The sequence below is a fragment of the Cryptomeria japonica genome, chromosome 7 (assembly GCF_030272615.1).
Source record: "Cryptomeria japonica chromosome 7, Sugi_1.0, whole genome shotgun sequence".
Classification (NCBI taxonomy): Eukaryota; Viridiplantae; Streptophyta; class Pinopsida; order Cupressales; family Cupressaceae; genus Cryptomeria; species Cryptomeria japonica.
Window position 1 is genome coordinate 616,573,016 of NC_081411.1, and position 13,729 is coordinate 616,586,744.

The following is a 13,729-nucleotide window of genomic DNA, read 5'->3' on the forward strand; positions in this document are numbered from 1 at the left end:
TCAATGTATGCATGTTATATAAGTGGATGAGGGGTTACGTAGTGAAGAGATGTGTCTTCCCACGTGGGAAGACACCTCTCTTCCCTACGTATCGTTCACCACAACACTTTAACAAACATTAGAATCATTTATTTGCCCGATTGGGAGGAGCGCGATTTGTTAATAATCGTTTAATCACAACCCGATAACATGTAACGGTGAACTGGTGGTAAATGCAATAATATTTACTCATTATTTGTTAACGTATTAACATGTAATCAAATTAATGTATCGGAATCATGAAATAGCACGACCGATGTTACAAGAATTTAACAAGTATCACATTGAAAGATTCACTTAGAGGAGTGAAATTGGGATTCCAGGGCTAAGTGGCGATGATTGTTTTCCCCAAGTCAACATTCTTTTGGTGAGGATGAAGTTGTGAATTCTTCATGGATGCAAACACAAGAATAAAGAAACCTTGTGCATGGGGATAAATTTCCAAAATTTCTTCCATATGTGGCTGCCAATTGCTTGACAAACAATTATGTACATTTGCAATGCTCAACTAATACCAATTGAAGTGACCAATCAAGCTAGTTTTAGAGATGTATTCCTCTCCTATAACTTCTTCATTTAAAACTGGAATTGGGGTGATCTTGGAGCAATTTGGAGGTTTAATTCTAGAGGTAAGCTATGATCTATTGCTTATAGTTGTTCCTTCTTAGACACCATTGTTCCTTGGCCCACAACATTTGTGAAGGACATTGGAGAAGTTGTACCCAAAAGTTTATCAATCCCTGAGCTACTTTAGACATGCTATGAGCATTGTGGTCATTAGGTGCTGAACTATTGCCTCTCCTATCCGCATGTGAGCCCTTGGTATGAGGTATTGAAGATATTGCATCTCTACAAGAATGACCTAGATTCCTTTGCATAGGGTCTTTCGAAAAGTTATTGTGTTGGGGATTGCCACAACTTTTACCTGCTAACGTCTCTACCTTATTTAGGGCGACACTTCTAGAATTTTCAAGCCCTTATGTGAAAGGCAAAGAAACATTTCTGAGTAGAATCCCTGTGGGCAGCTGGTCCTGTTGAAAACCCTACTTCATGTTGCATGGAAAAAAGAATGCAACATTGCCTTTCTTCAATAGTAAATGGGAAAACCTAGTTCTTAGTCCCAAAGTAAAATTTTATTCCAAGAAGAATTAAAGCTTTTTGTTGGCATGTGGTAGATTGGGCAAAATATAGGAAAAAATAAGCTTGATTCTTGTTTTTGCTGTCAGGTCAGATTAACAAATTTTTTAAGGTAACCTTCAACATTGTTGAGATGAGCCTGATGGAGACTCTATGACAAGATGTATTCAATATGAACCTATTGCGTTGGAAATGTAAATACATTCAATGATTAATTATGCTTGTGGAGGGACGCATTTGTAAAGAAGCACATGGCTGAAAAGAGGAGACATGAAGAGAATTTGTGGTAAGTGACACCAATGGTATCTTGTTTTCAAGAGCCTATCTTTACGCTTCTCTAGCAACTCAAGATGATGAGCTAGATCTCCCATCTATCTCACAAGGAATTGCATATCATTTGTTTTCTGAGGTAGCAAGATCTCCCAAGTGTTTGTAAAGAAAAGTGTCAATTCAACCATTTCCACTAAGAAAAAGGATGATAATTGTGCCGTGAATGGAGGAGCATTAAATGAATTCTTCTCTACATTTCAAAGGGTTTTTTGAAGAACTTGAACAAGACAAAAATGGAGTAGGGGATGTGGCTTCAAGTTCAGCACTACGTGTGAACATTCAACATGCGAACCTTAGATTCAACTAATGTCTTCATTGTAGATGGGTATTTTTCTGCCAAAGGTTGATAGTTCTCTTCTAAAAGTCAATGGGGGGAGCATAGTGTAAGTAGGAGTTGTTCCAAAGATTAAGCACAAAATTGAGAACACAACTGATAGTTGATAATACAAAGTCAATTGTCAAATCATAAATGTTAATGATAAATTAAAATGGTTTATAACATAGTAGAATTACTTGGAATTGGGATCGACTTGAATAAACAAAAGTAGAAATGTAATTAATTTAACTAGGAATAACTTAAGAAAAAAATGTTGCTTTTCCATCTGGCACAGCCCAAAACAATTTTTATTTTTTGCTTTTTAAACCCAATGCAAGGGTGTGGGGATAGTAGCCTCTAGTGGTCCAATGGGTAGGGCATCCTTGGGGTACACTAGTTCCATATAATTGAAGACATAATGCATTCAGGATTGAAGAAATTCTCTTAAAATTTGTTATCGAATATGATACATCTTAAGAATTTCTGGGATGGATTATTAGTTTCATTATTTGTGACAATGATATCGTCACATTTTTTGAGGAAGAATCAATTTTTGTGAACAAATTAGCAATGGAAAAATGGAAGGAGTGAGGTCACTAAAGAAAATTATTAATATTTAATGATGCTTTAAGGTTGAAGCTTTTTAAAGAGGGACTTATAGTGAACCTAGTTTTTACCTTACATTATAACCATCTTACTATAAACCTGGCTTGTATTGTACTCTTTTAAGAAAATAAACAAATAGTAGGCTGGATATATCACATCTCTTATAATTTTCCATCTACCATTAATGTAGATGGCATTCTTCACTTTTTCTGTAATATTTTTTACATTAAATCATTTATTTTAAGTACAACCATAAGTCATCTCTTGACATCATTTCAGAGAAAGTAGCACATCACGTCAAATTTATTTTGTTAGTATGCCTTTTCTTTGTTACTATTTCCTTATATTTAACATAATAACTATATATTCAAACCCATTTCTCAAGCGTTGTCTACTAAAAAAACTGCCTTCTATTGCCGTTGAAATGTGGTTACAGGATAGAATGTGCTGAAAATGGCAGAAAATTTATGCAGCAATGTTTTTTTTTTGAGAAATTTTGCTGGAAAATCATCCAGCCATTTTAGACTTTTTCTGGGCTGATTCAATTTTGCAAATGGTTTCCAAGCAGAAACAGGGAAAAGGGGCAGAGTTTTCTGCAAATTTGTTACATTCCTTCTTATTAATGGCTTTTCACCAACATATTTTTTTGCTTACAATGCTAAGAATGGGGATTAACAATGATAAAATTAAAAAATTATGTAGCTCTTAACTATCAAAATTCCCCTTGCAGGTTATGGAAAATTTCGTGGTCCTCTTGGGAATGTAAGGAAAGGGTCACTGGTATGTCTTGTTTGTCAAAGCTATAATACTTCTTGTTCTATTTTTATGAATAGTTTTTACATAAGATATGATCAATTATATATTTTCCTGTTAAATGTTTTGTTATGTGTTATTGTGGTAAACTAGATTTGGTTTATTTATGAAGTATGCTCTAAAGTTTGTTCTTTTCAAATTTGAGAGAAAAAGTGGGTAACACTTTTCACAGGCAGGACTTCAAAATTTGAAACTAAAACATCATTTATTGATCTAAGGTATTTGTGTCAGAATCTCAGAATCATTTGAAAGACAATTGTTTGGTTGTATTTGTACCCTTGGTACACAAGTTTTGCAACCGTCACCCATGATACCAAAAACAGACGGAGAGAAATTATATTCATGATCATGGGCAACTAAAGTGGGTCAGTGACACTTGAAAACACATCCAGTTATTAGGGTAGAAGAAAACCACTAAAACTATGAAAACACAATTGGGATAAATAATTAAAAATGAAATAAGTAATTAGTAATAGAGCTAAGATCACTAAAATTATGAAAACACAATTGGGGTAAATCACTTGCAGCTAAAGCCTAGCCACATATACAAGTAGAAATATAAATAGCCAAGTGAGGGGAGGACTCCTCCAAAGGGGAATAAGGTGAAAAGAATCTGCTGAAATACAAATAAAGAAAAGATTGACGCTGGGAACTGGTATGCTCTTGTTGGTATCAAGCTTATCATAGATGAAGTATTGCTAGCATTTTTTACACCACCGCAAGATGAATTGAAGATTTAATAATCTTCATCGAAAAATCAAAGTGTCCCATGGGGATGTGTCCCCCCACTTAAATTTGTTGTTTCTAGGGACAAGGATCTCTTTGAGACTTTAGGAAAGTTGGGAATCATCTTGCCACTATCCCTCGACCACCACAACGAGAAAAAATGCCCCTAGGATATCTCCCACAAAGAGGAGACATCTATAAGATGTCCCCATCTCTTAGGGGCTTTAGGGGGGCTTCCAAATGTCCCCAAGATTTAGGAAAAACTCTTAGGTGTCTCTAGTGTTGTCTTTGAGATTGTTAGTTGTCCCTTATGTCAAGCACCTCTAATGAAATATGCTGGTTGGTAATGGCTAGTTTGGTGTAGACTTCGGAGATGAATGATGATTAGAGGCATTGTGTCACTAGGCAATTGTATTTGAATTTTGAATGTAATCATCATTTTGAATATAATATAAATATATTGATATCGCAATGCAATATGTTTGAGTATTTCAGCATTTTCTTATATTTATTATTTGAAGTACTATATATATTTGCACCACTATCCAACTGTCATCTCCAAATCTAGTTCCTCAATCCCCTTGTCCCCTCATCCCAAGACTTTGTGGAACATAAAAAAGTAACCTACTTATGATGATATGCATAGAGAAAACTGCAATTGGCATGATTTGTTTCAAGATCTCTCAAAACTTCATTGAAATATTTGTAGTACATTGTATTAGTTGCAGCAATGGAGAACAATAACTCTTGGAAATGTTGACCATTATAAAACATGGAATTTGTGATGCCCGAGTTATAGCACTTGTCAATGTCAGATGGTATTTTAGATTGAAAATAAATGTGAGAAACCATAGAAGCATTCCATTTACATGGCATTTTAAAATTATAAATTTAGTTCAATCACCTAGCTTTAAAACATGCAAAACTTAGCAACAAGTCAGGAATCAAAATACTTTGTGAAAATAGAGAAATTAAGAAAATTTTTTGTTTCATGTCAAATTAGAGCATATAGATAAAAATATACTTTAAACATTATACATATGGTAATTATAAAAAGTTCCTAGTATCTTTTAAAAATTCTTCAACTCTCATGTGAGAGGCTTTATATAAAAAGAATGGGTGTGCCTAAAATAGTAGGTCATTGCATCACGATGTATGGTCTACTATTTTAGGAGTGCTCAATGCTTTTTACTTGATCCTTCATTACTTTGAAAATTAAAAGAAAAACTCTTATTCTGGTTTGAAATTTAACTTCTAAAAGAAGCTATTCAATGTAACCTTAACCCAAATATTTTTGGTCAACCTTTGCTCTCTCTCTCTCTCTCTCTAGACAAACAAAGAGACAGACAGACACTGATTGACTATCGGATCTATCTATCTATTTGTCTATCTATCTATCTATCTATCTATCTATCTATCAGACAAACAAAGAGACATGTAGGCAGACAAACATGTTGGCGATTGACACTCATCCGGTGGATTTTAGTGCATGGATAATGGATCGTGGTTGTCATTGATGGCAACTCTCCTTGGAAATCCTATCTGGTAGTCATGATTTTTGGTAACCGGTGGAGAAAGTGATTCGGTAATCTATTTTTGGTATTTTAGGATAGCAAAGCATTTTTGGTCCGGAAGCGTTGCAGTGATTTCGGTGGTGAGATTTGTGTATGTAATGATAGGGCCGACTTGTGGAAATGATTTTGACATCATTTGATGGATCTGCATATGTTTTGGTGATCCGATCTAAGCCGACACTCGGTTAACACATTGCATTGCATATTGTGCTGGCTGACTTGATGAATGTTTTATTTTGTGGTTGCGGATATATAAGACCGGTGTAGAAGATCTTTTTGGATAATGGAATGAGCGAGTTGTGACTGAGAGGCAGAACAAAGCAGAGTTGCAGAGTTGATATGGTCAGAGATTTTGCACTTAACCGGAACTCATCCAGACAGTATTTGATGCTATTTTGGAGTTTAATAACTATAGTTATCATTGTAATTGATCTGTAAGTCAGTGAGACTTCCATATTGTAATTGAACCTTTGGTTCTAGGCAGTGTGCTTGAATGCAAGTGTGTAATGTCCCCTACTATGTTTTAACCATAATTAATCCATTTCAATATACTTATGACTCACACTAAATATATCAGGAGACAATTCCATCTTAACATGAATCCAGTAAGTGATATTCCATTTCTCACTCGATTAATTATAAATAAATCGTTCATCTATCATACAGCCATAATTCTTAATGCAAGTGTCAAACCAACTATAATGTCCCCAACACGGAAACACCTCCTTTCCCAAGTTCTTAAACACTGACAGTAGTAAAATACTAGCAAGGATTAGGCATATGAACATATTCTCCTTACCATGTATTATCTTTTGAGCTCTTTCTGATTTACAATCTAATAAGGTTATTTGTCTGATTAAGACATTATGTGTGTATATAACATTATTGATATTACATCATTACTATATATATATATATATATACTTATCCTTATTCTGGTTTGAATATATACACATAAATAAATATATTAATTAAATAATATAATAAATTATTGAAGTATTTGCTAAATACCTATTATATACATTATTGAAACTATCACTACTTAAAACATTAGTTATGAATATTTTTAATGGCTGGTAACAGGGCAGACAGATCTGATGCATGACAGATCTGGTCTGCCACTGTTATAAATTAAGTATTACTATTGTACATGTTGCTATGTAATATTATTATTAAATTCTGCATACGAACATATTCGGGCTACATATATTAAGCATACTTACTAATCACATCCCCCATGCATACCACCCAGAACAGGGATGTTACTGCCTGTAACTCAATAACAGTTCTGATCTGATCTGATCTATGCTGACAGATCATATATATTCCCTTTCCTAATCTACTCTAAACTCAGAAACAAATCATTCAATTTGCCCCTTGTTGAGCCAATTTATGTTTTACCTTACTTTTAATGGTTGTCTAATATTGCCAATGAATCAGTGATCTCCAAGAGGTGTGTTGCTTGGTACAAATGATTATATGAATATCTAAATGTGTTTCGCTAATGGCTTAGTAAAGGAATGATGAATTCAATCAATATTATCGCTAAGTGATTTTATGATGGCAAGATCTGAGTTTAATATAGATTCTGCTCTCATTAAGAAATCTGATATGCATCGCAATCTGAGAAAGTGAAGGATGACTAATATATCTACCAATCAATCCTTCCTAAACACCAATACTATGGTGTGGATTTGTGAATGTATATCTATATATGAATAGATCTATGAATTATATAGATAGTCACTGTCTTAGATTAATATTAATTCTAATCACATGAGTATTTGTATGAGAGACACTAGTCTCAGTCTAATCGCTATGACTGATTATAATTCTTAATTCCTGTGAGAAAGATGATGCTGTCTCTTCGGATCGATTTATTTATTTCACGGGTCTTATGGTCTGCAAGGATGGATTCACCACTCTTATTCGTCATCTTTGTCCAGTCAGCTATCGATTCCCCTAAATAGTTAATCCCGTCATAGTTCCACACCCCCTGCTGTGGACGATTTCAGTGACTTCTTATATCTTTCCAGAGAAAGGGTTGCATCGTTCCAAACAGATCGCATCTCCCTATAATATAAACAAATTGCATCCTCTACAAAATGATTTGGGGTTAATGATACAGTTTTTCTTTCCTTTGGGGAGTCTTATTAGGATCGCAATATATACATGATGCCTAAATAGGCTTCTTATTAGTCATTGTCTATTCTATTGTATTTTAATAGTATTGTTATTATTATTTATTATTGATTGTGTAAATTATGTATATTATTTTAAATAAATAAATGGTGTTTACAATTAAGAAAATGTAAATTATGTTTATGATTTATAATATATAAATATGTTCATAATATAATATTAATTTATTTTATTTGAATATTTCAAGATTTTAATAGTAATAAATATTTATTAAATAATAATATTTAATATATAAATAAATCTCAAATAATCATTCTTTGTTAATTATTATATTAAATTAATAATAATTGTTTTATTTAGGATATATATATATATAACGATCAAGGAGGGGACATAACAAAGTGCATTCCCCTCATGTAATATTTATGTACTCTTGATCACAGTATATGAATATTGTGGGTTTCAATCCCACCGTGGTTTTTCCCTTTTCGGGTTTCCACGTAAAAGTCTGTGTTATGTTTTTGTGGCTGATTATCTTGTTTTTCTGCACTTAACTTTCTTGCATTTGCTTCCGATGGTCTAAGAATAAGTTTGAAAGTTTATTTATCGGTAGAACACTGATTCACCCCCCTCTTAGTGTTCCTTGATTCCAACAATTGGTATCAGAGCCTGGTTCCTCCAAGGAAGCCTATCCGCTTGAGGAAGGTCCGGGAGATTGAATCAATGGAATCCGGTTTCAGAGACAACTTTGTGTGGCACTTGAGGATCTTGATGCAACAAGAAATGAAATAAGTTCCTTAAAGAGAAACCTGAATGCAGCTGAAGATTTCATTAATGATTTGAAAGATCAAGTGAACACTTCAAGAGACGAGGAATGAGTTGATGGACAAGCTGAAGGAGAAAGAAGATCAAAGCATGAAAAATTTGGACAAAGTTGATGAATGTGACAAGCTTGCTAGAGAGAATGTTGTATTAAAGAATGAGATGCAATCCATTGTGATGAAGCTGACTAAGGAGATTGAAGACCGGAAGAAGAATGAAGAAAATTTGACTCAATCATTGAAGGACAGAGTAGATGAATGCTTTAGGCTTACCTATGAGAATGATCAGTTGAAGCTTGAGTTGATACAATCAAGGAATAATGGTCAAGAACTTGAAAGACAGATTGTTGCCCTAAGAGATGAACTTTCTACTACAAATGAATACAAAGACAAATTCAATGCTAGCTCAACAAGGCTTGATGAGATGTTGGAAAGTTAGAGACACGGAAAAGACATGAGAAGATTTGGATTTGAGAAGGGAGAATCCTTTGGATCTAGTCAAGGCAATGCAAAACCTAATCATAAGAAGAGCAAGAATCCTCCGATAAGACATTCTAATGCCCATAAATTCAATGGTAGATGTTTTACGTGCAATAAATTTGGTCATATGGCGAATCAATGCATAAGTAGGATGAATAATGGAATGAATAATATGAACAATGGTGCTACCTTTACTGGTCAGTGTTTCATATGCAATAATTTTGGTTACAAGTCAAACATGTTTAGAGCAGTCATGAACAATTTTCAGAATAAGAGATGTTATGCTTGTGGGATGTTTGGACAAATTTCTACCCAATGCAGGATGAGATCATATTAGATGAATTTCAGATCTATGCAGAGAAATGTTTGCCGTGCATGTAACAAAACCGGTCACATTGCAAAGTATTGCAGAAGCAAGAACAATGATCCGGTAAACAAAGGCAAATCAGATGAGAAAGGCAACGCAAAGGTAGAAGAGATCAAGAACAAGCATGAGAAGATGTGGGTTAGAAAAGATGAATCCAAGGCAGACAGAGGATCTGCACTTGAATCAGGTGCAGGATCTTCATTCGGTAACTAAGGCTTTCAGCCTTAGGGGGTGGCATCTTCATGCACAATCTTGCAAAACCCCCTGGAGAGATCTGTGATCGATCAAGGTTGATTGTAGATGCTTGGAGATGATTATCCGGAATTCTTCATGTTGATCTTGACATCCGGTTGATTGGAGTATGCTGAACAGGACATCCGGTTGAACTTTTCGGTGGCATTTATTTCAATTTAAAGTTAGGGTTTGTGAAGTTAAAAAGATCGAAATATGAATCATTTCTCACTTTGCGAATGAAGACATGAAGCTGCAGAGCAAGGTGAACCAGTTTCCAAGGCGATCAAAAGGCTTGAATTCATCCGACAAGGAGTTCTTGTGCATCCGATAGAAGAAAGAGGTATTTACCGAAGCATTTGAACCCTAAATTTCTTGAAATGGCGTCTTCTTCTGTTGATACTCCTTTGGTAGTAGAATTTTCTGAGCGAGCAAGACCACAATTCAAGAGACACCCATTTAAGTCTATTGAGGATGATCCAAGCGGTGCTTTTTCGTTTGTTCCATACGGAGTTTTGCATGTTGATGATGTGAGGGCATACATTCACTATTCAATTGAGGAGATCAGAAATAAAGATATCTTAACCTTGCGTACTGAGCGGATAATGGATAAAGCTGGAAATCCCAAGCCGGAATATGCACAGTTGCAGAAGAAGGGTTTTACACAGTTTGTTCACTTCCTGACATTTGATGAGGATGAATAGGTGAGGTACATTCTGAGCTGTGTGCACGATGAGTTTATCTGGCTGGACAAACCATACAAGATAACTGTTGACGTGTATTTTGTACACTGCCTAACACAAAATAAAATACCCAAGGGGACCTTATCCTCTCTTGAATAAAGCCTCTGATTGCTGAAGATGTCGCGACAAAGGATCAATCAGGATGACTCCAAGGTTCTTTGATATAGGGTCTCTACGTGTGGATAAGCACCAGTGGTCGTTGTGAATGCTGTTTCATCAAGGGGCCTTACGTTTCCGTTATTGCAGGAACAGGATTTCCTAAAACTAACAAGTTCTCAAAAAGATCAGAAGGTAGGGTTTGCAAGAGATGAATTCTAATCTAATCCTAGGAATGACTCAATGTAGGCTAGACTTGGTAAGATTCTACCAATTTCAGTATTGCCAAGGAATAACAACTCTATTGAAGTTGATGCGATCTTCTAAGGTGACTATTGATTTTTCAATTCATCAAGAATCATAGACACTACCATGAAGGTACATATCAATAGTTCAATAATGACTGAAGGTTTAAGTAATCCAAATATCTCCAGTTGACCACACAAGGCGTTCTTACAATCAATAAGAAGCTAGTGGTTTGGAACGTGAATCTCACCAAAGATCAAGCCCAACACTTAGTCCTTCAAATTTAAATACTACTTCGACCAAGAATGATTCAAGAAAGTAAGCAACCATGAAAGTAGCCACAAGATTTGCAATAAAACACCATAACTTCAATATTTTATTAATCTCAAAGCCAAAATAGACAACAATTGCTTGAAATTCTCTCTTCAAAACTCAATCTTGCTACAAAATAACTTTCTTCTCTCCAAAAGCTCTAATTCTATTCTGCTATTCTCTATCTATACTCTAATTTCTAATGACAAAATGAAAATGAATGAGGGTATATATAGCATCCTCAATTACAATGAACGGCCCAGATCAAGAGAAGATCAACGGCTGAGATTCTGACACCTAAACCCTAATTAGGGTTTTATTACAAAAAGTTCCCCTTTTATTGAACAATATTAAATGCATAGCCAAATATTTAATTGGCACAAAAATCTAGGAAACATAGACCAATGATAATTAAGGTGCCACATCATCTATAACAACCTCTCTTCTAGAACCTTGTTCCCTTTCCAATGCTCCTTCTTAGCATATGCAGTGAATCTAGACACAATTCCCTCGATCTCAGCAATAGGAATCTCTGGAAGATTCCTCATTCGTTCCTCCAAGTGGATGACCTGATCAAAAGCCTTGAGAAGAGCTATGTCCCATCCAGGCTTGAGTTCTTTGATTTTCTCAATCAGGAGCATAGTAGCGAACATTTGATCCCTTTGCTCATCTGTGATAACATTCTCATCTTTGCAAAAGATGACCTTGACTTTCTCCTCCAACTCTTGAAGATTCACATCTGTCTCATCTTCAATCCTCCTGCCAAGAATAGAACATAACACCTCAAACACCTTGTCCTGAATTGGATGGATGACCTCCTCAACTTGATTGCATTTCGTACTAATGTCTTCGAAAAGAACTTCCTTCATCTGAAGTAGAGTTGACCACTGGAGTAAATTATGAGCTCCTCCATCCATTATCTTTTCTTGTGCTAAGATCTTCCTTGGTGTTTGCCTGATTACTTGCAGAACAGGAATGATAACATCTCTAGTGTGGGCAAAGGTGGCTACTGTTATCATTAGGTTGTGAATGATCTCAAGGACCTGGATAGCTCGATGGGTGGTCTGCATCATTCTTGTTACGAACTCAATGGCAACGGTATGGGATTTGTCAATCCAAGAGCTCATAAGTTGGACCAAGCTCTTAACTCTTTCTGCCTCACCAACTGATTCAAGGGGAAGTGCCTGCACAGGAGATACTGCTGGATCCTGACGTCCCAAAGGCTGATTGAGATGGCTAAAGTAGCCTCTCCAAGCACTGACCTCTCGCTCAAGCTTTCTATTCTTTTCCATTTCTTCTTTAAGCTTGTCTTTAAGTGCCTCAAATGAATCAGTTGCCTCATCCAGTGTCTGCTTGGCTGTGAGTGGACCGAGTTCAAATGTCTCTACATCATACTCTTTTGCAAGGATTTCACCTTCGTACTTGTCCACTGCTGGTGTAGCTATCTGCAACTTCCTGGACCCTGTCTCATCTCTGATCATCTTGGACATCTTGGTAGCCTTCCTTCTCTCTGTTACTCCCTGAGAATTTCCAACAAGGCTCTCTAAGTCAATAACATTATCTTCATCTTCGATCACAATCACCCTTGTTAGCCTCTCCTTTAACCAATCTGGAATGGCGGACCTTGTCTCTTTGACTTGTATCTCTTTAGGCAATGGTTCTTCTTCTCGGAGAGGAGATGTCACTTCATCATTATTCTTGTCTTCATGTAGCTCATTAACTTGAGGAGATTGACTTGATGAACGTTGAGGTGCTTGCCTTTCTTCATGTTTATCATTCTAGACCATTGATTCCATAGATTCCTCAACTTCAAGTACCCTCTTCTCTTGTCCTTGACTTGTCCTTTTTTTCATGTCGGGAAGATGTGCCAGATGAGTGATCTCGATGGGCCTCCTGCTTCTTCTTGGAGGGTTCCCTTTTCTCAGGTCTTTCTTTCCTCTTCGTGCTTCTAGGATGAGGATTGCCTTCACTTACGCATCTAGGGTGAGGATTGTCTTCATTTGTGCTCCTAGGATGAGGATTGCCTTCGCTTGTGCTTGCTCCTCCTTCCCCTGGTCTTTCCTCCAAAGTAAAAGTCATAGGTATGTTCTGTTCTCTTAACTTTTGATGTTGAACATCAACCCATCTGCGAGTACAAGACAAAACTGGAGCCATCAAAGCTTTTAAGTCAAAAACCTCAGGTTCATTCCAATCTATCTTTACTGCTTTGTCTTCTCGGTCATAAGATGATTGGAGATGTCTGCCACTGTCCTGAGCTTGATCAGCCACTCTGTAAACTTTGCATTTCCTGATGAGATCCAAAGGTATCCTGGAATGCATCTTTCTTTTCACTTCTAAATCATCTGAGAGATTCATCAAAAAATCCTCTATCTGAAATTCATGCTTGTACTTTCTACCAACTGTTTCTTCTATATATCCATAAGGATCAAAATTCTCTCTCAAGGCAAAGAATGAAAATGAATATAAGGCCAACTCTTTCTCTGCGTCATCCATGGCTGGAGCATTAGGACATACCTCAACTGAATTCCCTAGTATGATAGGCACAGGAATTCCATTTCCATGCCTGTGTCTGAATGCCTTTGCATAAGCTGCCAACTGCCTAGTCACCTCAAGTAACACTATCCTGTCTATCGGATATCTTGGCAACATATATGGAGGTGAAGGACACCCATGAACTCTAATATATGTAAACTTCTGGAATTGGATAAACCAAGCACCATACCTCTTCACAAGCTCTTGTGCATCTTGAG

The 13,729-nt window shown here is 36.0% G+C and overlaps 1 protein-coding gene across 2 annotated transcripts in view; it reads left to right on the forward strand.

The window, feature by feature from the left end:
* Nucleotides 1-13,729, forward strand: part of LOC131035831 (uncharacterized) — a 198,350-nt gene that overhangs the window by 163,455 nt on the left and 21,166 nt on the right. For both annotated transcript variants that reach the window (XR_009358328.1, XM_057967557.2), the window contains exon 14: nt 3,159-3,208. Coding sequence is in view for 1 of the 2 variants with exons in the window: in XM_057967557.2 (XP_057823540.2) it covers nt 3,159-3,208 (50 nt within the window). In the remaining variant the exon portion in view is untranslated. The remainder of the gene's footprint in view (nt 1-3,158; nt 3,209-13,729) is intronic.